The sequence below is a fragment of the Paramacrobiotus metropolitanus genome, unplaced genomic scaffold (genome assembly GCF_019649055.1).
Source record: "Paramacrobiotus metropolitanus isolate TYO unplaced genomic scaffold, Prichtersi_v1.0 Parri_scaffold0000093, whole genome shotgun sequence".
Classification (NCBI taxonomy): Eukaryota; Metazoa; Tardigrada; class Eutardigrada; order Parachela; family Macrobiotidae; genus Paramacrobiotus; species Paramacrobiotus metropolitanus.
The window spans coordinates 340828-365341 of NW_026570313.1; the positions used below are offsets into that span (position 1 = coordinate 340828).

Below are 24514 nucleotides of genomic sequence, written 5' to 3' on the forward strand. Positions count from 1 at the left end.
ATAGTACCCCGACCAAAGTGTCCGGGCTGAAGTAGTACTCCGACCAAAGTGTCCGGGCTGAAATAGTACTCCGTCCAAAGTGTCCGGGCTGAAGTAGTACTCCGACCAAAGTGTCCGGGCTGAAATAGTACCCCGACCAAAGTGTCCGGGCTGAAGTAGTACTCTGACCAAAGTGTCCGGGCTGAAATAGTACTCCGACCAAAGTGTCCGGGCTGAAGTAGTATTCCGTCCAATGTGTCCGGGCTGAAGTAGTACTCTGTCCAAAGTGTCCGGGCTGATATAGTACTCCGACCAAAGTGTCTGGGCTGAAGTAGTACTCCGTCCAGAGTGTCCGGGCTGAAATAGTACTCCGTCCAAAGTGTCCGGGCTCAAATTGTACTCCGACCAAAGTGTCAGGGCTGAAGTAGTACTCCGTCCAAAGTGTCCGGGCTGAAATTGTACTCCGACCAAAGTGTCCGGGCTGAAGTAGTATTCCGTCCAAAGTGTCCGGGCTGAAATAGTACCCCGACCAAAGTGTCCGGGCTGAAGTAGTACTCCGACCAACGTGTCCGGGCTGAAATAGTACTCCGTCCAAAGTGTCCGGGCTGAAATAGTACTCCGACCAAAGTGTCTGGGCTGAAGTAGTACTCCGTCCAAAGTGTCCGGGCTGAAATTGTACTCCGACCAAAGTGTCCGGGTTGAAAAGGCTCTCAGGAGCTTCAGGTCCCACCCAGAACGCAAAAAAAGTTGGGTGGGCAAAATTTACGGCGGACGTTTTTTTGGCCCCCGGACGGTTTGGTCGGTTTAACGACCAAAACGTCCGCCGGACGTCTTGGTCGTCCGGACGTTTTGGTCGGTTACAGACGACTACGCGGTATACCATGTGATTTGACGTGGGGAGGAGGAGGTATCTACATCATGCGGATGCCCGATGATGTCCGCCTTCACCTGTAAACACAAACCTCCATGAGTCCATGTTATTATCTAGTCATCTCTTTACCTGTGGTTGGCTGTACCCTAAATCCCTAGCGAATAGCGATGTATGCCGTGTACTTTTGCTAGTCTATATCAGCTTGAGTGATACCTAATATCGAAAGCGGTCAGGAATTAGTCTCACATTTCTGAATTCTGATCTTCTGACTTTTCTGACTTCCAAGTGTTGAGGAATACGTTGTGAATTGGATAAAAGGGCAGTATCTTCTAAAGGTGATCTTGATGTTCAGGATTCGCGTCTGATCTTACCATAGGATTACCGCAGTATACTCGCGTCACAATTGACCTTCGCCTTGATCTGATCCACGTATAAACCGAGAACGGAAGTGAGAGTTAAGGCATTCGTTCGTCTGTTCGTGTATTTTGCAGGGCTCCTGATAGGGATTCCTGGTTCCCGTGTTCCTGTTCGTTCCTCCATCGTTCCTCCTAGTTGTTTTCGCCACACCAGTTTGAGAGAGAAGAGTGCTCATACCGCTACGCATGGGAGGGAAGTGTTGTAAGCACCGTCCAAAGCTTGTAATACGACACATTTCTATTTCGAGAAACGGGTAACATATGATTTAAAAAACGGTTAATCGAAAAAATTTCACAGGAGGTAACTGTGCCGGTACATGGTACCAAAATCGTGTGCTTGTACAAAAAAGGTTCGCTTTCGCGCACTCCCGAACACTTTTTGCATTGTTTTGTGACATTCTATAATTAAGTTATTTGTACATGTATGTTGGCGGGAAAACCGCTTGGCGCTTGTCCGCGTAACATCCGGTTGGGGACTTATCGGTGAAATAAAATTAAAAAATGCATAAACGCACGGAGGTATACCAAAAGTCTGATTACGAACCGATATTCTTCCAATTTTGCATGAAAACACAAATTACCATGAAGGTTGCTTTTAAACCGAAATAGATTTCCGCCATGCTTTGCAAAATTTTAAATAAGTTTCAAGAATTTGCGAAAATAATTTACAATTTGGAAAAAAAGGTGGAAAGCTGATCCGGTGTAAACACGATCTTCGTGATAATGCACGTTTATATGCAAAATTCGAAGAGGATCGGTTCGTAATGAGACTTTCGGTAAACCCCCGTACGTTCAAACTTTTGGAATTTTATTTTACCGATAACTCCCCAACCGGATGTTGCGCGTACAAACGGTTTTCACACCAATGTATACAAATCATTCGATTAAAGAACGTCATAAAACAAGGCAAAAAAGTGCTCGGAGCGCACAAAACGAAAGTTTTTGCACATGTACTTGAATATTGATGCCATATACGGGCACACTTCCCTTACAATTAATGATGCCGCTCCTTCCATGTAATTATTTATTACGGTTGCCATGTATTTCTCGTGCCGCCGAACAATAATTAACCCGCATAAACAAGACCGGCGAATACAGTTGTCTCAGGTAAAGCGTATTTGTTACGAACCATTCGTCACGTTTAGCGTAATTTGCACGGTATTTTGCAGGCCGAGTTTTAATCTGTATTGCACGTAAAAGCCACAAGTACTCGTACCAAAACAGAATTCATAATAGAAATTCTTGCATTCTATCTTGGTAAGGGATTGTGCCCATCGCACAAACTGCGGTGCATTCTGAGACCGGAGCGCAGCGTTCGCCGGAATACACTTACCACGTTCTAAAATCCATGAAGCTCAAATTTTTTGCAGAATCGTAGATGGTTGATGGTAAGTATGCTCAAAAGCGCTTTAATAAGCTGCTATGACCAGACATGAAGTCCCTTTGGGGTTGTCTGCTCTTGTGCCGTAATAATAATAATATCTGTCAGAGGGTGTTGTAAAAAAACTGGGGAAAGCAAAAACCTTTCCGCAATCATGGAATTTATCTATTAAAAAAGGACTGTTTAAAAATAGAAATAAAAATTTTTAATTTTTTAAGTAAGTGGCATCAGTCAGCGCTGGCTTATAACTGCCGAATAAGCGAAAAATTGTTATTCAGCAACAGACTATACGGGAGATAGCTACTAACGATAACTTTGAATTTATCATCCGCTTGCATCGTTAATGTATTGCCAGCACGCTCAGTGCGAATCCATATTCATAGACAAGAGTCTAAAATATGTACGAGGATAACAGTTACTAATTTATGCTTTACGCTACACCTACAGTCCAATACGCCGAAAGTTCCCAAACGATGGTTTCACCCAACGCCGCCACCGTCAGCGTGGTCAGTTGGCTGATTTCCACACCGGCAACTGTGTCCTCGGTCCACACCTGGCGATACTGCGTAGACGAGCGCGGATCCGCATGTTGGTATTCATTCAAAACCTATGTTCACCCAGAAAACACACGACCTTTAACGTCAGATTCGCAATCAAAGACCAATTATTAGTGCAATGTGTCTGTAGCACAATAGACATATAAATACTGCTCAAAATCTGAAGTACGAACTCGTATCTGTAATGTTGCGTACTTCTATCTCTCGGAAACCTCTTATACTTATACTGCTTCTGAATCTGACTTAGGTTTTGGTTCAACAGAACGTAACAGATTCAAAATCACAAAAGTAATATAAAGTCTGATCCAGTACAGAAGCAATAGCGTTTTCACGGAACGCATAGACGAGGGACACGGTAAGCGGCTGACCTGCACAATTTTCCCTGCGAAGAATCCACCTTGCTCCTGGGGTAAGCAGCCGGCAATCCATTTTGCCACAAACGGTCGACCCACGGGCTTTTTCACAACCAGCCGGTTCTCGAAGAGATCCCACAGCCGCGCCTTGATATGTACGTTGCTGCATCCAACGGCCAGCGCATGCTGGGTCACCCTGGCAGTCAGCTGACGAGCGGAGAGACGGCAGTTCTTCAGTACCAGTCGATCCGCAGTCGAACACACCTTGACCATGTTATCCATAAGATTCCCGAGAGAACCCCTAACACTGATCGTATTATCGCGTTCAACTAAATGCCAATCGCATAACACCAGCGTCGGGATGCGGCGGGAGAGGAGAACCGAGTTAATCAGTTGCACGAGATCCCGGCACTCCTGGATACCGGTTCCGTGCATCATTACCATCATCTTCGTGTGCTGGCTGAGGCACTGCAGCAGACAGGCCACCAGCCAATACGAGCCGTTCCCGGAAGCCCGCCACGGATCCCCTTCCGTTTTGTCCGTCTTGCGAGCGGATATGCGCACATCGAGAAAATGTGCTTCGGTGGTGAGCAGAGTGTTCCACAGTGAGCATGTTCGGCGACAGCGGATGCGGTCCATAGAGTCGAGTGACTGGAAGATCTCCACCAACAACTCAGTCGACAAGAACAGCTTCGGCGAGCGGCTGTTCTGAGTCCCTGACTTTTTGGCTGCTTCTCTCGCGATTTGACGGAGTGCCCATTGTGATGCTGTTGATCTGCAGCCGGCGTCGTGATCCATCTTGGCCGCAGCGTACACGTGTTCCTGCAGTACAACATCAGGATTTATAGACTTTAGCAAACATGGTGGATCATTTCGCATATACGTATGTGAGCGGAGAAGCGGCTCACGTGCAGCGATAAAGTCTTTCAAAGGATTTCAACGTATTGCGCCGTGGTGCAGTGGTACTGCCTACGCGGATCTAACGACGTAGCCGGGGTTCGATTCCCCCATCGGCGCCTTTTTCAGCCGTTTCTCGGTTTCCCTCGGATTGCGCCCCGTTTAGACGTAGAAATTGCCCGGGAAATGATGCCACCTTTATATGTGTAGTGTAGTGGCTACGCGCCATATTAGTAGTGTAGTGGCTACGCGCCATATTAGCGCGTACGTAGCAACCCGCATGGCTGTGTTGACCTGTAGAGGACGCATTTATGTGGTACTACGAGTATTTCATTATTCACTATCTATCCGGCCAGAGTGGCACAAGAAACATCTGTGCCAAGACGTGACAATTGGCGTGAAGGATGAGATAGTGTAGTGTAGTGGCTACGCGCCATATTAGCGCGTAGCAACCCGCATGGCTGTGTTGACCTGTAGAGGACGCATTTATGTGGTACTACGAGTATTTCATTATTCACTATCTATCCGGCCAGAGTGGCACAAGAAACATCTGTGCCAAGACGTGACAATATGCATTTTCGTACACCAAAATTTAAGGTTATTATCCGATCTTCTGCAAGCTTTGCTATAAACGGCAGTTGACTATGAGGACGAAGGTGTATCAAACCAGTTTCATTATAATGCCACGAAAAATTAATCAGATTTTTAACAAGAAAATTTGAAGAAATTACAAATTTCCAGTGAAATATTTCGGTGTAAGTGGTATTGCGGGGCTATTTCAATACAATATTATATTCGTATTTTTTTGCGCTTAAGCGAGGTACAAGTATATAAATACAATCTTCCTTTCAACACACCAATAAATCTGCGTACCAGATGCCCCGCCTGCATTGGACGACATCGGCCCCGCTGCACAAAGAGGAGTGTCGCCCTACACACCGCCGTACACACCACAGAGGAGTCTTCGTGTAATTTGTGCTTGAAGATCTCCCTAAGCAGGGTCCCGCCTAACCAGTATCCGGCGGGCAGCGGACTCGAACGGACAACAAAGTCTCCTTTGGACACACGCCATTCCTTTAAATCAGCGTCCAAGGGCGGCAGACGCAGCTGCTGCCGGGAAATCAGTTCTCTGAAAGTGCCGTCAGATAGTTCCACGTCCATCAATGCCGGCGTTTCATGTTCGTAGTATCGAACGGAGGCGACCGTTCCCTGGTGCCATCGCCAGGCGCTATCGGGAGAGCGGCGAAGCAGCACCTGTACGCTAGTTTGCGGGGGATTCCAGGGATGGTAGTAGTCGAAGATGTATCCGTATTCGACAAACTGCGCTCGCTGTGTGGCACATTGGAAGTCGATGATCAGGCCGCCTTCCGCCACGTCGATGACCTTGCCGCGTTGCAGATGGCCGTCGACGCGGACGTCCACCGTGTTCCACTCGGATCCGCCCTGCCAGTGCCCTCGGTACGCGAATATTTCCTCTGGCTTAAGCTCCCAGACCGCCATTACTGTCTGAAAGTACTGGAAAAAGAATTATGTTTTGGTGGCTTCGCAATACGTAAATCGGGAACCAACAGGGTGCAAAACTAAAAACAATTACAACGGCACAGATCAGAAATGCAGATAACAACCAGAAATTACTGTAGTTGCAGTATTAATTACAAAGTACGATGATTCGCACCAATCAACATTAACCAGTAAGTACTCCTCGTAGAAGGTGTCTGCATAGCGCTGCAGCAGGCAAATTAAATCCGAGTCGTTTTCGAAACAACTAGCCGAATAAAGCAATCGCAAAGTGTGCTTTTAGCCAAGCTCGACCTAGAAAATCGTCCGAACGAGATCCGGCAGGTCGCTGGAGGCCAGAACAGCAAGCGCAGTAAGTACAATCTAACACAGAGTGTCACAGATACTTTCGGAAAGTATACAGTGTGTGTATTAAAATACATTGTTCCTGCTCGAGTCCTAGGGAAGGCGCCATTCCTCTGTTTCACTTTCTCGCCTTGTCTACTTCATTGTGTTACGTTTGATGCTCAGGCTTTGTGGCTGCCCCGTCCTATCTACGATCAGATCGCCAACTCTATACATACGAGCTTACGAGGACATTTGGGTGCTGTGAACATACCCTGCTCGATTAGGCTGCGATGAACAGCTGGTTAGCCGTAGCTCGCAACGCTACTGATATCACAATCTGAATGCAAACGGCTATAAATTTAGCCGGCTGTTCATCGCAGCCTAATCGTGCAGGCCTAATCGTAAGCCTAATGTTCACAGCACCCAAATGTCCTCGTACTGAAATTCAGTATGTCCTGGCCCTTCTGGATGTCATTCAGCATACTTCGCTTACTGCTTTATATGGGCTCCCCTTATATTACTCTCCCTTATCTGGGCTCCCGGGCAATATGAGCAACCCTCTATATCGGCGGTTACGTTACTACTCACAGTTTTGCAGCTGTTATCAGTGTTATGACTGAATGAAAATTTAGATTTATTTAAAATACTTAATCGCCAGTACTTTTGTAGCATTGAGTTTACTTTAATTTAATTAAGATATATATAGATATTAAGATATAATTAAAATATATATAGATATTATAATTATATAAATATAATTCGGATGTGAAATTTTGGAATTCTTTGGTGTGCTCACTTGTAAATCCGGTTGAAAGAAGTAGAAAAGGGTTCTGCTATAAATCCGATAAATAATTTGACGGGTATTGCTCACTAGCCGGGAGCCCAGATAAGGGAGAGTAGTGTAAGGGGAGCCCATATAAGGCAGTAAGCGAAGTATACAGTATACATGTCTGAGTTTTGGTCGGCTAGGAAAACGTGATATTTGATACTGTTTGATAGAATCTCTTTCAGTGTTTTAACTTTTAACAGCCATCGAGGCCATCCATAACATTTAGCAAAACAATCATTTTGACACTCTAGACTTGATTTACGTTTCTTATGAAGTCAACTGCCGTAACGGACAAACATTAGCCACTAAATTAATCTCGCAGTTTAGCGGATCTTCTCTCCCTATTGCCTGATGCGTCACGCTGATAATTGTCAGAATGTACGGGGCTCCGTTTCATTATTGGACGAATTCGGTATGCCTTGACTCGGTTCCACCCGCGCTGAGTTCTTCTTCCTTTTGTCCACCAGTTTTCTCCAGACTTTGTACAGCTGCTGGCGATAATCCGGGCGCAGAACAAAGTAAATTATCTGCAAATGCAGACACACTGTAACATTACACGAATCACTGGACAAGAAAACCAAGGTTACACCTACCGGTATCGAAGCCACTCCACAGAGACTGACCACCCGCAGTGTCAGCTGCAGAAACGGATGGACAACAAATTGGAACATGGCGAACATGGACATGACAGGGCCGGGCAACGTGCAGCTGCTATACGACACCAGCGCCACGAAGAAGACATACATACTACGATAGCGTTGCTGCTGTCTTCTCCGGTTCTTCTGTGTATCGCGCCGCCATTGACGGCGCGCAATCACCAGAAAGATGCAGATGTAGCAAAGAAACGACAGAAGAAGCGGCACCACGAAAGAGACCATCGTATACGCACCGGACCACAGATACGTTCGGTACAGCATACTACAGGAACGCCACGCCCCCGCCCGCATGGACGTACCCGCCCACTGACCCATTTGCATAACGACCAAGATCACCGCCACAACCGGAGACAGAAAGGTCATGGTGAAGCGGATCCCGTTGGTGGTGGCGCGTGTGTAAATGTGCGGATGGCAGATGGCGATGAAACGGTTGACGCTGATCATCAGATCCGCCCAGTCCACCCACGTGGTCAGTCCCACGAAGAACCCAACGGCCACGGTGCAGAAACGGTCACTGACGGGTTGACTGATTGGGCTGCCTTCGTACGATAGGGCGATGAAGGGGATCCCCATGGCACAGTGGCCCGTGGCGGCCGCCAACAGACTGACCAAGAGTGGTGAGGACTTTGAGCGCTGTTGCGACGTGAGGATGCAGATGATTAGGAGTACGCCGAAGACTGTACCGGCAGTGCTGGATGAGATAATTAAAGCGCTCCAGATTCGGAGATCAGTTTGATAGTGCTGCCAGATAGGCGTCGAGTTGGCTGATACATTACTGGTGCCGTTTAAAAGTGCCATCTACTGAAATGCTAATTTGCCAACGATTGCGCAAAGGTCACTTGCTATTTGCGAATACCAATATTATAGTTGCGTCTGTTTGTAACACTACAAAAACACTGTGTAACACTCATAAGAATCATTAACGGAACACATAATCCAATGCGATTTGTTCGTGGCGCTTCATCAAAAAAGATAAATGTAACAAGATTGATGTGCGTGGAGAAGAAATAACATTCTAATAATTCAGTCAAAGATTATTGCCAACAACGCGCATGCGTGCATAATAAGACCCTAAAATTTTAATGTGCATATGTAAGTGGAAGTAGTGCATTAATGTGGGATCGCATATCCAGCTGGAAAATCTGGGTGGGTTTTCTTTATCCTCCCATTATTCGGCTTAATGGATTATTGCATAATATAAGCCTTCAGGTAATCTTTTAAAACAACTTCTCCAGCTGTTCCAAGCTTGGACTCCGTTTCCATCGGTGATCCTGGGTGGGTGGTGCTCCGGGTGCTAGTGGATAAAGCAGAGAGACAGCTCATTCCTGGAATGCGTCGTAGGAACGAAAGGCCGTACCGGAAGTCCTACAAAAATTAAAGCTTTTCAGTACGCGGTTAGGGGTGACTGCCGCCTGCTGACATTTAGCACTAATACAGACTCTGTATGTGCAAGTCCTTCTTAAAGGAGATTATTATGCCGTGTGGATACTGGAAACGGTTGTACTGCTTGCCTATTTTACTGTATATTCCTTTTTTCCTCGCCTATATATATATTCGGGAAAACAGCAGACGAGTGCTGCTCGTGCAAATACAATAAAGCAAGCAATCAGAAATAACGAGTATATCTGTATAAGCGCTTTACTGCTGAAATATTACTGCTGAAACGGTTGGAGTCCTTTCTGAAATAATTTAAAAGGAAATGAATGTGAAATAAATAAGCAGCTCATTACGCTTTAGTGACTTTTCTATAGTTCCGAATAGCCGAAAACCATGATGGCGCACTATATCAGCATTACCAACAATTAACAAAGGAGCGGTAGGCGAATACAAATCGAACAAGATTTATTGCTAAAAATAGGCAGATTTACACAGGACGCAATCAAGCACAAAGTTCCCCTTAATCCGCCAGTGTCGCTTGTCGAAAACGCACTGGGACATCCATTTCGACATGACTGGGCAACTGAAGGGTTTCTTCACAACCCGTTGCCAGTCGGCTCTCGAAGGGATCCCACAAACATAAGTACCTTGATCGGTTTGCTGTACCTAGCCTAACGTCGAGTGCATGCTGGAACAAAGCTGTTATGGCGTGGCGAGCGGAGATGCAGCATTTTTGCAGCACCACTTGGTCGGCCGTCGTTGGTCATCTCGTCCAAGAGATTTCCGACCGGACCGATGCCATCTGTTTCAGCATCGCATAAGGACCGGTACGGTCATATGCTGTTTGAAAAACATCAACATCGATATGCGGTGGCAGGTAAGAATTAAGCTAATTAGCGTCGCATTATGCTGTATGCTGGCAGAAGTCGTTAATAATAATAATGGAGTTTATTGTCCTTGCACGGAGCAGGTGTCCCCTCTAGGCTTCAGACAGACACAGTCAAAAATAAACAATAAACATGTAGTGTTCAGCTTTTCGACAACAATAAAAGCATATTTAACAAAGGTTACATCAAGAGACATGCATAACAGATGAAAGTAAAGCAGCGATTCGCATATCAAGACCACAAAAACCATTGCTGGGATACCTTCAGGATATCTTAGATAACTAAATAGACGACAAATTATGTGAAGATCGTGTAGCAAAATTAGCAACAGAATATCAGTAGACCCATTCTCGTACAAACACATTAGACGGCCAGATTTTTGGATTCAAAATCTTTTCAGATGCATCCTTGAATGTTCCAACACGGGCACAGGTCGACGTTCGTTTGTCCCCAGTAGGAGGGACAAATACGCTTACAAATCTTGTAGCAATTCCGGCTTCTTTTAACTGGTTGGATATGAAAGCGTTGTACTCTTTGATGTTCGAAAACTGCGAACTTCCCAAGCGAGGAATTCCTCTGACACAAAAATCTGCGTGAGGCTAATGGTTACACTGCAATGTACGTACCAGTTCATTTTGAGGTTCTGCATTATCTGCCACGGTAGTCATCTCTCCACGTATCGTTTTTGGCTGGCGTTTCGTAATGGCTGCATAGGCAGAGGCTTTACCAGCTGGTTGGATGGAAAAATCATCAGACGTTAATTTTAACCCGTTCGTCGTGGACGGGTTCGGTAATTCGGCATTGCACAGGTTCAGTCGCGGCGCCTCTGTTCTTCGAGGTTTCCAACGTTTTCCCGTTTCGGCAAGTTGTTTAGCTTCCTTAGCAGTAGTCCCAAAATGGTTTGCAGCGATCTCCTCAACCTCGGGGTCGGTACCCACTACGTCATCTTCGACGGTATGATAATGAACGTTGCATTCTACAAGGCACACTCTTTCACACAAATTCTCCATTGCGTTGTTGAAATCATCGACATTTTCCTGGGATAACAATGGCGCAGAGGGAACCAAAAGATTTTCAGCCGAAGAAACGTTAGACACCACAGGTTTCTCAGATGTGGATGAAGAGCTCTGCAGTTGGTCTGTTAGGTTCTTGTTGTGTAAAGGCAGACGCCGTACTTCAACTTCCAAGTCACTGAAATACTCCAAGACTTTCCTAAATTCTGGCATAAAGCTTTTCCAAGTCGTTGGAGAATCAAAATCGAAACAAAAACTTGGCGGCTTCATGATAGTGCAAAAATATTCAAAATATTCAAATATCGATGTTATTGATAGTCTGCATATTTCTAACTTACCGGTGTGATGCATCATAACCACCGTCTGGGGGATCGCGTGAGACATTTCAGCAGACCGGCCACGAACCAGTACGTTCCGCGCAGCGTAAGACGCTGATCGGATATGCTTCCGCTGAGCCGACCCGGCAGCAGTGCAGCTCCTTAGATACCAGCCATGTCAAAGCCGCTTGACCACAACATAACCTGTGATACGGCTTTTGTCAACTGTCATAAACGGGCGCGGCTGCGGTTTTTCACTGGATGAACACGAACTGCACATTTAGCTGTAAATGCCGGACCTTGCTTTCTTTTAAATAATCGAACAAGTAAACAGGCCCCAGATGCGTTTCTCAATATAAAAGATTATAATGTACTTACTTATCTGACCATGGATGCCACTGCTGGCATCCCGCGTGACGATAATTTCCGGTAAGCGCATACGTTGCGGCAGCGGAACAGCTTTAGGACAGGTACCAAGTGCACTTGTACCCGGTGGGACCTAGCCGGTAGGTATATGGATCATCTGAAATGACCGCGTCATGGGGTACTAATTCTGGCACCCTACTCTCCAAATTCCGAATGGCAGCAAGGACGTTGCATCTTTCGACAGTTTCAGCGCTGCTCTTTATTAGTACTTCTCCTTGAAAGGCTGAAAGGTTATGCGAGTTGAGATGTTTTATTTAAGAGCACCGTTTTAATATCACACACAAAACGCATAGCCACTGCATATACCTAATACAAAAATAAATCCCGAATCCTAAATGGTTAAATATATTTGTTTAGTGAAAACATGGAAAGAACTTCTTCCAATAACAGACAATAAATTTCTGCAACACATCAAAACTCAAACAGACGTACACCGGATCCAGAATTGCCTGCATGCCAAACAACACCGCTATGACATCGCGGAACACGTACAGTTTCGATAAGGGAATAAGGAAAATGATCTTATAGTAGATGACACTCGGTAGCCAGCAGATAGCGACGCTGATACTGAACAGTGTCAAGACGACAAATGATCGAGAGCGAACCAACATTCTGCGTGGACCATCAAGAACAGTCACGTTTTTTTCATGTCCGTCCACAGGTGCTCCGTGAGGATTGTTCACGATCTGTGCTGCTCGTCCGGCAGCCAAGAATTTTCTTCTCTGCAGCCTTTTCCATAGCAGAACGGGATACGCCACGGGAATCACCATTTGCGGCACATCGTATACAAGAATATTAGTTGCACTCAGTACCCCGACACCCGCTTGTGTGGGAAGGTTTAACCAGCAACCTTTGTGCATGACAGCGCTATAATGCACAGCGTCGATGGTAATGACCGGTAAGAGCAGCACGTGGACGTAAAGCACCACGCCCATACACAACAATCCGGCAATCTTCCGATTATGCCGCTCCTTATACGACAACGGGAAAAACAGCGCCCATGCCCGGGTGACGGTGATGAGGAGATGCGTGTGGATGACGACACCGGCGACGATAAACAGACAGTAGATATGTACAACGCAGCTGCTGACCCACCAGGACGGGTGTGACGTGGATACTACCAGGGCAGCGGCGTCCAGGGCGGCGAAGAGGAGATTGGTCGAAAGTAGCACCACGATGTAGACGTTAAACGCCGTGTGGAGGGATTTTTCGTGGAGAAGTATTATAAGGACCGCGGTGTTGGTGATCAGCGTGGCGATGGTGGGTGCGATAACGGAAGTCAGTAAAGAGTCGTACGTATTGACCGGGGTCGATGCGTTAACGCGCGAAGATGACGAATTCCCAAGAGTGTTGGAGCAGGATTCGTTGAAAACGATCATATTGGGAAATGCTGGATACTGCGAAAATAAAATATACTTCCACAGAACTTCAGCAAAACTGTTCCGCTATCAAGTTAAACCGTATTGGGTTCGGTGGCGCTTCTTACTGCAAGCGAGGCATCAAGTCCTAAAGGGTATCGGCTTTATAACATCAGGTGGGATACTGAATAACATCACGGATTTCTCTTCCACTGAAGCCACAGTAAAGTGGGTAGCTACTTTAAAGCCAAAGTAGCGGTGTAATTACCTTTGAGAAGCTAGCGACAGCCAGATGGCCGGATAAATTCGCGTACTGCGATCGAGGCATCAAGTCCTCAAGTTTTCCAGCGGCTTTGTAATAACAGACAGCATCCTGCTTAAAATCACGGATTTCTCTTTCATTGAAGCCTCAGTTAAGTGCGTAGCTGCTGCACTTTGTACCGTAGGAAGTGCCGATGTAACTGCTTTTAAGAAGCTGTTAGTCCGTTGACCGGATAAATAATTCAAGAAATCTGTTTTGTCGGAAACAACAAACGAGTAACGAAAACAAGAAGACCATCGACAGCACCTGAGCCAATATATCTGTTCTGGAAGCTATCTTCGTGTGCCTAATTTGGGTAGCAGGTGTTCGGGAAGATAAAGGTAAAACGGTATCTCTGGAGAGCGCGAAACGGTTACGCTTGCCAGCTGCGAGCGCCGAAGAGCGTGCTAATGAGGTTAATTAGCTACCGAGTAAACTCATCCCGCAGTACGTATTGAAATGCAGAAAAGAAAGTAGCTTAATTCTTTGACACAGCTGTGCGGCTACAGGCGGGCTACTGAAGAGGCAGTACTGGACTACTGGGAAGGTGGAACAAAACAACAACGCAAGGTGGTGCAGCAGTGGCGCTAGGAAGATACACTGAATGCATTTGAAGCCTGAAAGGATTCTGTACGTCCTGCGTACACGTTTCTACCGCCCATCTGTTTCTCTCAGAAGTTACTTTAGTAATTATTCAACTCCGAACCACACAGAAGTTAAGCTAAATCTACGCATCGTGTAACAAACAACAATGTATTTCTGTTGCCTTCGCATTAATAAGGCATTTACAAAAGCTCGCTACCTCCTTTTGATTGGCTATCAGATAAACGAACTCTTGCACGTTTGCTTGTCCTTTTACCTGCTCGCTTCTCGAAAGCTCCTGGGTTCCGGTCCCAGATATACTCTGTAAACCGGGTAGCTCATAAAGAAATATGCGTCACCGCAATTGTGCTGGCCTTGCTTGTGCTTGCACTGCTTATGCTTGTAGCTGTTCGCGTCGGGATTTCATTTGCGTCCGCAATAGCGCTTGCTTGATTGCTTGCTTGAGGGTTTGGGTGATGACCTTTCGGCCCGTCTGATTGGATTGCCGCATTCTGTTAGCTTATTGTGCTTATTTTGGTCAGAGCCTCAGCCCGACTGGCAGAAGCTTTCTGCCCATGGTTTAGCTTTGACTGAATAAACCAACCCCCCCCCCGCATGTGTCGCATTATTATATACTTACCGACTGCATCGATAAAATAATATAAAGTGAAAGAGGAAAAAACTGTGCAACACGTTCCAGTCTGCAGTCTTTTATTCTTCCTGCTTTCAAGTGTCGTACTTGGATTAGCCATCCTCCCGATATGAACGGTGATTACGATTTACCGCTTCCTCCCTATCCACCATGCGCGCAAATTTTTATGCACAATTTGTTGATACTATCATCGGATCGTTCCAGCGCCCATTCAATGAGCGCAAGGTTAGTTAAGCATTTGAATCATAGTTTGGTCTTTATCAGCTTGCTTGCAGCCTTGCTTAACGTGTGTTGTCAGCTTTTGTCCTGGCAGGTTCTGATTGAGGTTTTTTCCTGCTATACGAAAGGTCAATGCAATTAGTAAAGCATACGATCAGAAAAACCGCCTAGTCCAGGAAAACAGCATTATCGCTCATCTAGCACATCGCTATATATTAAAAAATTGCGTTATCCCTATCAAATCCGTGCCACTGACGTGGGAAGGAGGATGTACCCACATCGTACGTCCAGATGCCTCTAAGATGTCCGCCTTTCACCTGTAAATACGAGCCGCCATGTTATTATCTAGTCATCTCTCTACCTGTGATTGGTCGTACGATAAATCCCTAGCGATATATGCCGTGTACTTCTACTAGTCTATATAAGCTCGAGTGATGCCTAATATCGGAAGCGGTCAGGAATCAGTCTCTCGATTTCTGACATTCTTACTTCTCTGACTTCTATGTGTCGAGGAAATACTTGTGAATTAGATTAAAGGGCAGTATGTTCTAAAGGCTACGACTGGCGTTCATAATCGACCTTTCGGATTATAGCGTAGTCAGCCGCAGTATGCTCGCGTCACAATTGACTTTCACCTTGATCTGATCCTTGAATTACCCGAGACCAGAAGTGAGAAGTAAGGTATTCGTTTGTCTGTTCGTGTGGTTCGCAGGGCTCCTGATAGGGATTCCTGGTTCCTGTGTTCCGGTTCGTATCTTCATCGTTCCTCCAAGTTGTTTTCGCCATACCAGTTTGAGAGAGAAGAGTGCTCATACCGCTTAGCGTGGCTGGGAAGTGGTTACTCGACGTACCGATCTTGTAATACGACACCACTGCCAATATTGCACCTGAAACAATTAATTGCGCAGTTATGCAGAATAAGGAAAACCGTGAATACAGTTGTATCCGCGGTCATGTCTATTCTGCGCAACTGGAAATACATGGCATTTTCCATAGTCGTTGCCGAGGGTTAGTCGCAAAATGAGCTCGGCAACCTTTGCAAACGCTGCATGTCTGCCATGAAAGAGCTTCTTGTTTGCACAGCTACTGTTACGAATGGGAAATGATCGATTTGCCATCACTTGCGTTTCTAACTCGGTACGAGTGTGATATATCGTTTCCTGCGGTTTCTGTTAACAAACGGTTGTTAGTCAAAGTGCGGTGGAAGAGTTGGATAAGCAGAATATTCCACTCGCAGAACGTGCACGCTTTTCGATCGATGCTCTTTTCTTTCGTGTGTGATTTCCAAAAGATTTTTCGTCTGTTTCACCATGCCCAAACGAACTCTTCGCTATTACTTACATAAAGGTGACGCCTGGGCGTACAGTGAAATCCTTACGGAAGCCCTGGTTGTTTTGTGGTTCGCCAGTCAAATTGCTCTGAAATTCGGGATGCGTTCGTTTCCGGACTGGAGGGGGAATCGGGTGGATGCCAACGCTGCGCTAGCATTGGACAAAATTCACGAATTCTTCGGATGTGTGAGTTTATTTTCAGTAAAAGCGTTATTCTAGTAGAGGATCAGGTAGGTAGTATTCTTCAGGCCTTCCACTGTTTTTACACTTTGCGTTGTTTCACTTGGTAATCTTTCCCGAATGATGCGATAAATGCTAATCTGCACCGCATCTTTGTCAGTGTCACCAGGAAGGTCTAACAGTCTAATACCCCCTCAAAAAATACAGATAAATCTGAAGGTGGGCAATGCACGAAAACTTACACCAGCAGCTGCCGAGGGCGGCTGCTCTATACGTCAAGCTTATACCGTGACACCAGTGTCGCAGTGTACAGTACGCTTCTTTCGTGTATTCCTTAAAGGTCACATTCCATTGTTTATATCGTGTTCACATCAAAGTGGCCGTCCGGGAAACTGGTCATTGCAACGCGTCTACAATCATATCGATCTAAAAGATCTGTTGTTTGTCGAGCTGCAGAACTTCTGTAAAAACGGTTAGCGCCTGTGTGGAAACAGCTTACGGCAGAAACACTACACTTAAGCATGGGGTATACTCCGTCGGGAGACGACTCCCGATCCAGATAAATCTGAAACCGATACAGAGACTCGCCAACGCAGTTGGCGGCAGCCAGCGACGTATGGCAGATTCAGAAATCGAAACAGACTGCCTGAAGCGCAAACTGCCAAAGCAGTATAAACACATATCCAGTACGCGCACATTTCTCAATTATGATTAAAAATTCAATTAAAAGCAGTTCAAGTTTTGAAAATTAAATTGCGCTGTGCTTTGTTAGTTGGTGTTTATTGTGCGATAGAAAGTGTTAGTTTGTTTTCTTTGTTAGCAACTGAGTTACCACAAAACCAGAATTGATTTTAAAACTATTCCCTTTCTACTGTGATCATTTCGTTTTGTAACATCACTTCAAATATGCGCCAAGCGAAGCTCGCTTTGCTTCTCCACCTGGTTCGCGTGCGTCACAGTCTTCTTCGTACTTCTCGTCTGCGCCAAAAAATTCATTTGCTAATTGCGAGCAAACGAATCCGTCAACGTCGCTGGTATGTCCGTGCACATAATCGTGATCGCGATCGATGGGGTGAATTTTCGAATATTGTGAAACGGATGCGCGAGTTAGACGAAGAGCTGCATTTTCAGTATTTTCGGATGTCCAAGGAAACCTTTGACGAAATTCTTGCATTGATTACTCCATGCATCAGCCACGCTATCACTCATGAGCATCCGGTATCTCCCATGGAGCGGCTTGCCGTAACTTTAAGGTTAGTTAAAATAAAAGAAAAGTTGTGTACCACTCTAGCAGTTCACTGGTCTAAAAATGTCAACTATATATTCAAATAAATTCGTTTTAAATTTACTTGCACTTGTTACCTTAATTTGCTTTGATTTTTAAACTAATCACAGCTGCTTTTTCTGCTCATTATAGCTGTCAAAATATGTGTTTGCAGAATCTTGGCTTCGGGCATGAGTCAAATTGCAGCGGCCCATAGTTTCTGTCTTGGTCGAGCCACGGTAAATCGCATTTACCGCGAAACAACAAGGGCAGTCTGGGATGTTATGGGGCCTATTTACGTCGGTCCACCGAGCGAATCACGCTGGAAATCTAATGCGGAAAGGTTCAACGCATCCTGGCAATTTCCAAACTGCATTGGTGCGGCCGACGGTAAGCACGTGGTTATCAAGGTAAGGGAGCGGTGACTGTTTATAAGTAGAAAGTTTTAAAGATTATCTGCTTACTGCTCACAGTATAATTTTGCTCAATTAATGTATTGCAGAAACCAAAGAATGGCGGCAGTCAGTATATCAACTACAAAGGGACACATTCAATCGTACTTATGGCTGTGGCGGGTCCCGATTATGAATTTTCATACGTGGATATAGGCGGCTATGGTCGGCAAAGTGATGGTGGAACATGGGGCAAGTGCGCTTTGGGAAAAGCGGTGGAAGATGGGACGCTAGTAATGCCCAAGCCCGAGCGCCCATTATTATGCGAGCACCTGTTGCCGCACGTATTTGTCGCAGACGCTGCGTTCCCGATATCGGTCCACCTGATGCGTCCCTACCCCGATAGAAAACTATCAAGAGCCGCACGAATTTTTAATTACAGACTGTCCCGGGCGCGGCGCGTCGTAGAAAACGCGTTTGGCATTCTCGCTTCGAAATGGCGTATTTTTCAAAGGCCAATGGATTTCCAGCCAGCACAAGTCGTTCTAACCGTCAAGGCATGCGTGGTGCTACATAATTTTCTACTCCGCAAAAATATCGCGAACAGCAAGTCGGCCTATGTGATGCCTACTCTTATTGACCGAGAAAACGAAGACGGTCCTGGAATAATCGAAGGGGAATGGCGGCGAATAACTGCGAACGATACGGGGTTGTGTAGAATGGGAAAAAGCAGAGACACCGCCGAGGCTATGCTTATTAGAGACAGGTTTCGTGACTATTTTAACTCCACCGGTAGCGTATCTTGGCAAGAAGCTCGCACATTTGGTGTTTTTCAAGAGCAAGAAAATTTTTCGTCCGACGATAGCAGTTTCTAATCAAGTGTATACGAGTACCAGGAATTTCGTACTTTATTTTGTGGCAATGTAAAATTGTAATACGGCATATTTCGGTTTTGATTGTATAGTGATAATACCGACAATAAGCGCAATGGCGCAGAACAAACCAGTCAAATATTTGCAACATATACATCAATTAATTTCATCAGTCTTTCCAATCCACTGTACAAATGCCTTATTTTACTAAAAAAAATATGCAAAATAATGTGAGTTTACATAGATCGCATTACAGGTTATGGCGATTCAGTCCGTTCCAATACCATTTCTTTCTGTTTCTCAAGATTCTTGTGCCGACGCTCCGTCGTTGCGTTTACTCGCTTTCTGTAAAATGCAGGTGGTAAGTATTTAATAAAAGCAACTAATAACAGGAATATTTTATTGTACACGAGTTTTGTACAAAGTCACTCTGCACGACTTAACAAATGTTTTTACCTATGCGATCAATACTGCTTTCAATGTTTAGTAGCTCTTTCGCGATAACATTCTGAATGCCTTTCTTGATGCGTTCCTTCTGCTCGGCAGTAGTCGAATTCAATGTACTCAAGACGAAGTCACCTGTTAAAAATCCAATAAAGTAAAACCTGCCTTTACATATTATCTTCGGTGGTTGGCAAAAACTTTTATTGCCATTGTGGGCATTCAGCAACTTATTAGGTGCACCAGCATCGCCTTAACCGTAGTTTAGCTAATATACTCGTATATTGTATTAACAGCTTAGCAATATATAACCACATAATACGTACAAAAAACTTCCTCTGTAGTAAGAATCTTTTTCCCGTGCGTGCCTTGTTCTGCGAAGAAACTTTTCAGGACACTCGACGTTTCGGCCGCTAGTTCGTCGTCTCTGCGCTGCGATTCGCTGAGCTGTTTGATGAGCTGATCGTAACCTTCGCGCTTTCTCTTTTTCCCAGGAGTACAATTATCTGCAACAAAAATCATTAATAGTCTAATATAAATATATGCGTAAACTGTATAAACTATATAAAATATGCGTAAACTGCGCGTTTTTATTTTGTTTCGATGAAAATAACTATAATGATCCAATCACCACACATTTAATTTAAATTAAAAATAATAATTATTTAGAATTATTTTTAATTTGTCTCACACGCTGTCTTTGTTGCGGATCCTGAGCTTGAAGTGCTCGGTGTAGTTGGCGATTCGCTGATATCTCCGGGGTCACAAGGGACGGTTGCGTCAGCATTTTCCAGCATTAGTCCACCATTCTCTTCTTCCTCTTCGGTGATCCGTTGATTCCCTTCAATATCCGACACATCTTGAGAAAATGGCTCAGTTCCTGCACTGTCCGATGTTCTAAATTTCAGAATATTGCACATGTAGTTACATTACTTATTACAATTACCTAGTTGTAATAAAGCGGCTCCGGGTGCTTAGTTAATTTAAATATTTTGTTATTCCATTCATTTTACTTGCCAAATTCATTATAACAAAAAGTCACAAACTGATCATTATTGAAAAACTAAACTGGCATAAAGCTCGCTTTATTGGTGATTTTATAATAAATAATTGTGCTCACTCAGCCATCGTGAAAACGTCGCCCAAAAACTGCATCTGGTCCCAAAAGTGCCATTTTTTCGCTTTATCGGCCTCGCTTCCGCTGGGTTTTGTCTTCACGATTTTCCACTTTTTTTGGAAGGTACTGCGCAGGTTGTTGTACTGGTTTTTACAGTCGTCGCCTAAAACAAGCATTTACGAGTAAACAACCATCATGAATTAACAGCAATATTTTAACATAAAATATTTGCCTTAATTGTAATAGGCACAGTATTTCATTAGCATGCCTCCTTTTTTTTAAAACAATATTTATTGCTGCTAGGTTAAACGAAACATCCATCGAAAGCGTCCGAGCAAAAGGTGTGGCAAGTGATTCGCGAGAAACAAACGAAAAACGAAAACTACCATTATGTTCACCACGCGGTGAAAAATGCAATAAAAGTACCTGTTTTCGATTCTCCGATCAACTGAGCGATTGCATTCCATATGTCCACCTTGCTCTTCGTATCAATGTACTCTTTCGACTTTGTATCCCAGAGCGATCGATTCACTTTCACAAAAGCAAGAAGGTTTTCCGATTCGGCATCAGTGAATTTGTTCAAAACGGCGCGTTTGGAGTTGGGCTGCGCAGGCACTCGAGGTATTTTGTACACGCACTAATAAAATCGACTAAAAGAAAACGCACGCAGCGCAAACTACATGCTGATATCGTAGCCAAATCCACAAAACGGAATAAATTGAAAAGAGTATGAGTCCAGAGATCAGGAATAGTCAGAAACGTTTTCACAAAAGAAATTTCGATGTAGAACCACGCGCAATAAAAATTATTATCAAGTGCTACAAAAAGAAATTCAGCGCGGGCTCCAGTACACAATAAAAATTGAACACGTTCATTTCATCAGTATTGATGTCAGTTTCGAACCGGAGCTAGTGCAGTCGCCCTCGGTTGCAGACAAGCTGATGGTTGTTTATACTACAACCGAAGCTGGGAAGAAACGGGAGCTTAAAAGTATAAACAACCTTCAGCTAACTGGTGCCAGTTAGCAAACTGGAAGCGCTCCAGATGGAGTATACCTCATGCTTTACGAAGAAAACGTCCGCTAAAATCTTCCAGTTAAGCTCGTAAATGAACTATTTAACGAATTTTCTTTTAAATTTTTGCTAGCCGATGAACGCCTGTGTCTGGGATGGTGTAATGTCCGCATGGAAACCTTCTGCCGCTGCACCAACTTCGCTCGGCGAAACTCCGTCTGCTGCAGCCTACCCATTCAGATCCGCTGTGGGATACACGGGGACAGTCGCTACGGTATGCGCCAGCGCCGTCTTGGCAGTAGCCGCGTGTCCCTCGCTGTGCATCAACCGGAACTGGGAACATTCGCCCTGGTCGTATCACTTTCGACATTGTCAACAGCTCGCAGCGGTTTTCGGTTACAATGGCTATGATATCCCGTCGTGCATTGGAACGGTCTTGCGTTGTTTGCCGCTGGTGATCGGATTGGGTTGCATTGCCGCGGTGTGACTGGTTGTGTGTGCATTACCGGTCGTTGTTTTTGCGGCGACCCTCGTCGTGACAATGGCTAAATTACTAGGACCGGGCGCGGTTTTCCTTTGCTGCGTCATCATTGTATGTCTGTTGACACTAAACTGCTTCGGGAGATTATTTGGATGGTGGATGGATAGGTCTTATTTAGGACCGGTCTACGAGAAAATTCAGTACGTGTTAGAATTTATATCGTAATGCGAATATATGCCGGAAACCGGAAGCGGCATACACTGGTGTCGGTTCTGTTGTAGAACGGTTTACAGGAAGGTTGCATATAAGCACGAGATGCAATATTGTTGATATCATTAGCAAGTTACTGCACCTTAACATTTGATGAATAGGGGAATTGATGAACTTGTTGCTCCGTACGCTTAGTGATTACTTGGATATAATAACGAATCATACTTTATAAATAGATTATACATACTACGAGTATAATATTATTTTAAAAAATACAGCTGAATACCCAACGCTGTATGAATTATTTACTTATGCAGAGCGAAAATCACATGTCGTTAGGCACACTCCTCTGAAAATTAAAAATATGTGTTGCTAACTGATTTTATTCTGCGCAGAAGAATGTTGCTTGGTGTCCAAGTGTCCAAATACTGTCTTTTGGAAGCTGGTTCCGAACATCAACTGGGGTCGCAAGCGAAACGCTTTTATGCCTTCTGCGGGGAGTGCACGGCCTTTATGCTGGGTTGTATGGTCGCAGTGATCCACTCCTACCCGATGTTTAGGGAATTTCCTGTAGCGTCTATGATGTTCTCCGCGTACCTGCCCGAAAGGGTTTTATGGATGATGGACAGCGGCACGATGCACTGTGTCAGCCATACAACGGTACCGAATACTGTGCAACTGTCCGCCTTTCTCAAGTGTTTGTATTGTATCCCTTATTAGCAGGAAATATCTCAAAACCGTTATTCTAAATTTGACGACCCACCAAAAGACTCCGCGAAGAGTTGGTCCAGTTGCTGTTCTGTCTGATCCTTTGTTTTGCAGGGTTTAACTCACGCCGGTGCGATGGTGTCGTATTGGGCGGAGAAACTGCCGTATTTTAAATACATAACGATCGATGATGCTTTTCACGCTTCGGGGTTCTCACAAATACTGGGTGGTATTCTTATGGTCGGCACCGCAGTGCTTGTCATTGGCAGTTGTTTTTCGGCTGCGCGTTTCGCAACATCGCGCTATGGTTGGGAATTTCTGGTCTATTTGGCGAAGTGTTTCGGCTCCAATGAGACGGCTGAAAACAACACTGAACGGTACATGTACAATTCGCAGTAAAAAGTAGGCTTACTTTCGTTTACGCTTTGTTACGGTTAGATCGGTCACCCAGGAATCATATATATGAAAAATTCTAAAGACTACACTGTTTGTCATAGATGAGCATTTTGGCTAGTAAAAACTTCGCTCCTGAAATTCAAGTGATGAACTATACAGGACACATCGCAGCAGTCCAATGGTAAAGGAAGCTACCAGTGGAATCCCGAATGGCAACAACACATCTATTACGGATGAATTACAATGGGCATCAACCGACAGAGATGTAGCAAACACAGCGGAGTTGCAGTATGACTGTGGAGGAGAATATTCGTGCGCATGTTCCCAACTAGGCAATCTGGTCCTGGACAGCCTATGGCTGATCCGCTGGATAGGCAGCTGAATGTTTCTCCCGATTCCACTGGTCGAACTCCTGTTGCCCGAGCGTGTGCAATTGCCGACCCTGTTGATCGTTCTCTGGGGATACTTTGTGTGGATCATGCGGATGGATGCCAACAAGCAGACGGCTGAGTTAGCTGATGCGCCGGTTATGGGGGATTCTCCAGTGGGAAACGACATCCAGATCAGCAGGAAGGCTGGTGATAAAAAAGCTAAGCATGCAGCATGTTCCAAATGCAAGTTCACCGTGCATTTGTGTGGAGATAATACGGAGAAGAAAGATAAAGAAATTGTCATCATCCCGTATCCATTGGACATGGATAACGACGCAGAGGAAACTGTGAACGGCGCGAAGAAGCCGGCTTTCAAAGACTATCTGCAACAACGCAATCTCGACGCCCAGCTGAATAACCTCGGCTAAATAGTCGATGTACTGTACACAACTTGTTTATCGCTGATCGGTTAGCAGCTTACATTTATCTGCATATTACCTTTCAAGCCACCTGCAGATGACCTATTATTAATTTTTGTGGTGCTGGTTCTAGTGACGGAGTATTCGTTTTCCGTATTTTTAAGCACTTAAACTTCATGCATTGAAGCTGCAGTACAGTTACGGTACAGGTAGTATTTTATTGCGACACAGGTTTATGATGCAGATAATAATCCATGCGTTAACGCCGAAACCGGGGGTTCTCCTATGCAATGTAGTATAACGCGGGGCCGTATGGGCGCCACGCGTATCCTCGACAGCGAACAGCGGTGAACCCGGATGAGGCTTTATTGCCGAATCTAATGCGCACCGTGGCGCAGCAACA

At 45.0% G+C, this 24514-nt stretch overlaps 2 protein-coding genes and 1 long non-coding RNA gene across 3 annotated transcripts; 1 reads left to right on the forward strand and 2 right to left on the reverse strand.

Annotated features, from left to right (window-relative positions):
* Nucleotides 1-7499: 7499 nt before the first annotated feature.
* Nucleotides 7500-8582, reverse strand: LOC129596645 (somatostatin receptor type 2-like). Its single transcript, XM_055493980.1, has 2 exons — nucleotides 7722-8582; nucleotides 7500-7655 (listed from the first exon to the last, which is right to left on the reverse strand). Exons 1-2 carry the CDS (start codon nucleotides 8580-8582, stop codon nucleotides 7500-7502), a joined length of 1017 nt encoding a protein of 338 aa, XP_055349955.1.
* Nucleotides 8583-17975: 9393 nt separating this feature from the next.
* Nucleotides 17976-18723, forward strand: LOC129596646 (uncharacterized). The gene is made up of 3 exons (XM_055493981.1): nucleotides 17976-18101; nucleotides 18194-18640; nucleotides 18691-18723. Exons 1-3 carry the CDS (start codon nucleotides 17976-17978, stop codon nucleotides 18721-18723), a joined length of 606 nt encoding a protein of 201 aa, XP_055349956.1.
* A 1486-nt stretch (nucleotides 18724-20209) lies between these two features.
* On the reverse strand, nucleotides 20210-21218 carry LOC129596670 (uncharacterized). Its single transcript, XR_008691461.1, has 3 exons — nucleotides 20940-21218; nucleotides 20517-20676; nucleotides 20210-20293 (listed from the first exon to the last, which is right to left on the reverse strand). It is a non-coding gene; the product is annotated as an uncharacterized LOC129596670 (long non-coding RNA).
* Between the last annotated feature and the right edge of the window lie 3296 nt (nucleotides 21219-24514).

What these genes read in the sequence shown, in the direction of transcription:
- LOC129596645 (XM_055493980.1), bottom strand. Translation starts at nt 8,582, where the DNA reads ATGGCACTTTTAAACGGCACCAGTAATGTATCAGCCAACTCGACGCCT. An exon ending in GTGGAGTGGCTTCGATACCG is followed by an intron (nt 7,656 to 7,721) that starts GTAGGTGTAACC and finishes CTGCATTTGCAG; the next exon opens with ATAATTTACTTTGTTCTGCG.
- LOC129596646 (XM_055493981.1), top strand. Translation starts at nt 17,976, where the DNA reads ATGGGGCCTATTTACGTCGGTCCACCGAGCGAATCACGCTGGAAATCT. An exon ending in GTAAGCACGTGGTTATCAAG is followed by an intron (nt 18,102 to 18,193) that starts GTAAGGGAGCGG and finishes AATGTATTGCAG; the next exon opens with AAACCAAAGAATGGCGGCAG. An exon ending in AAGTCGTTCTAACCGTCAAG is followed by an intron (nt 18,641 to 18,690) that starts GCATGCGTGGTG and finishes TATCGCGAACAG; the next exon opens with CAAGTCGGCCTATGTGATGC.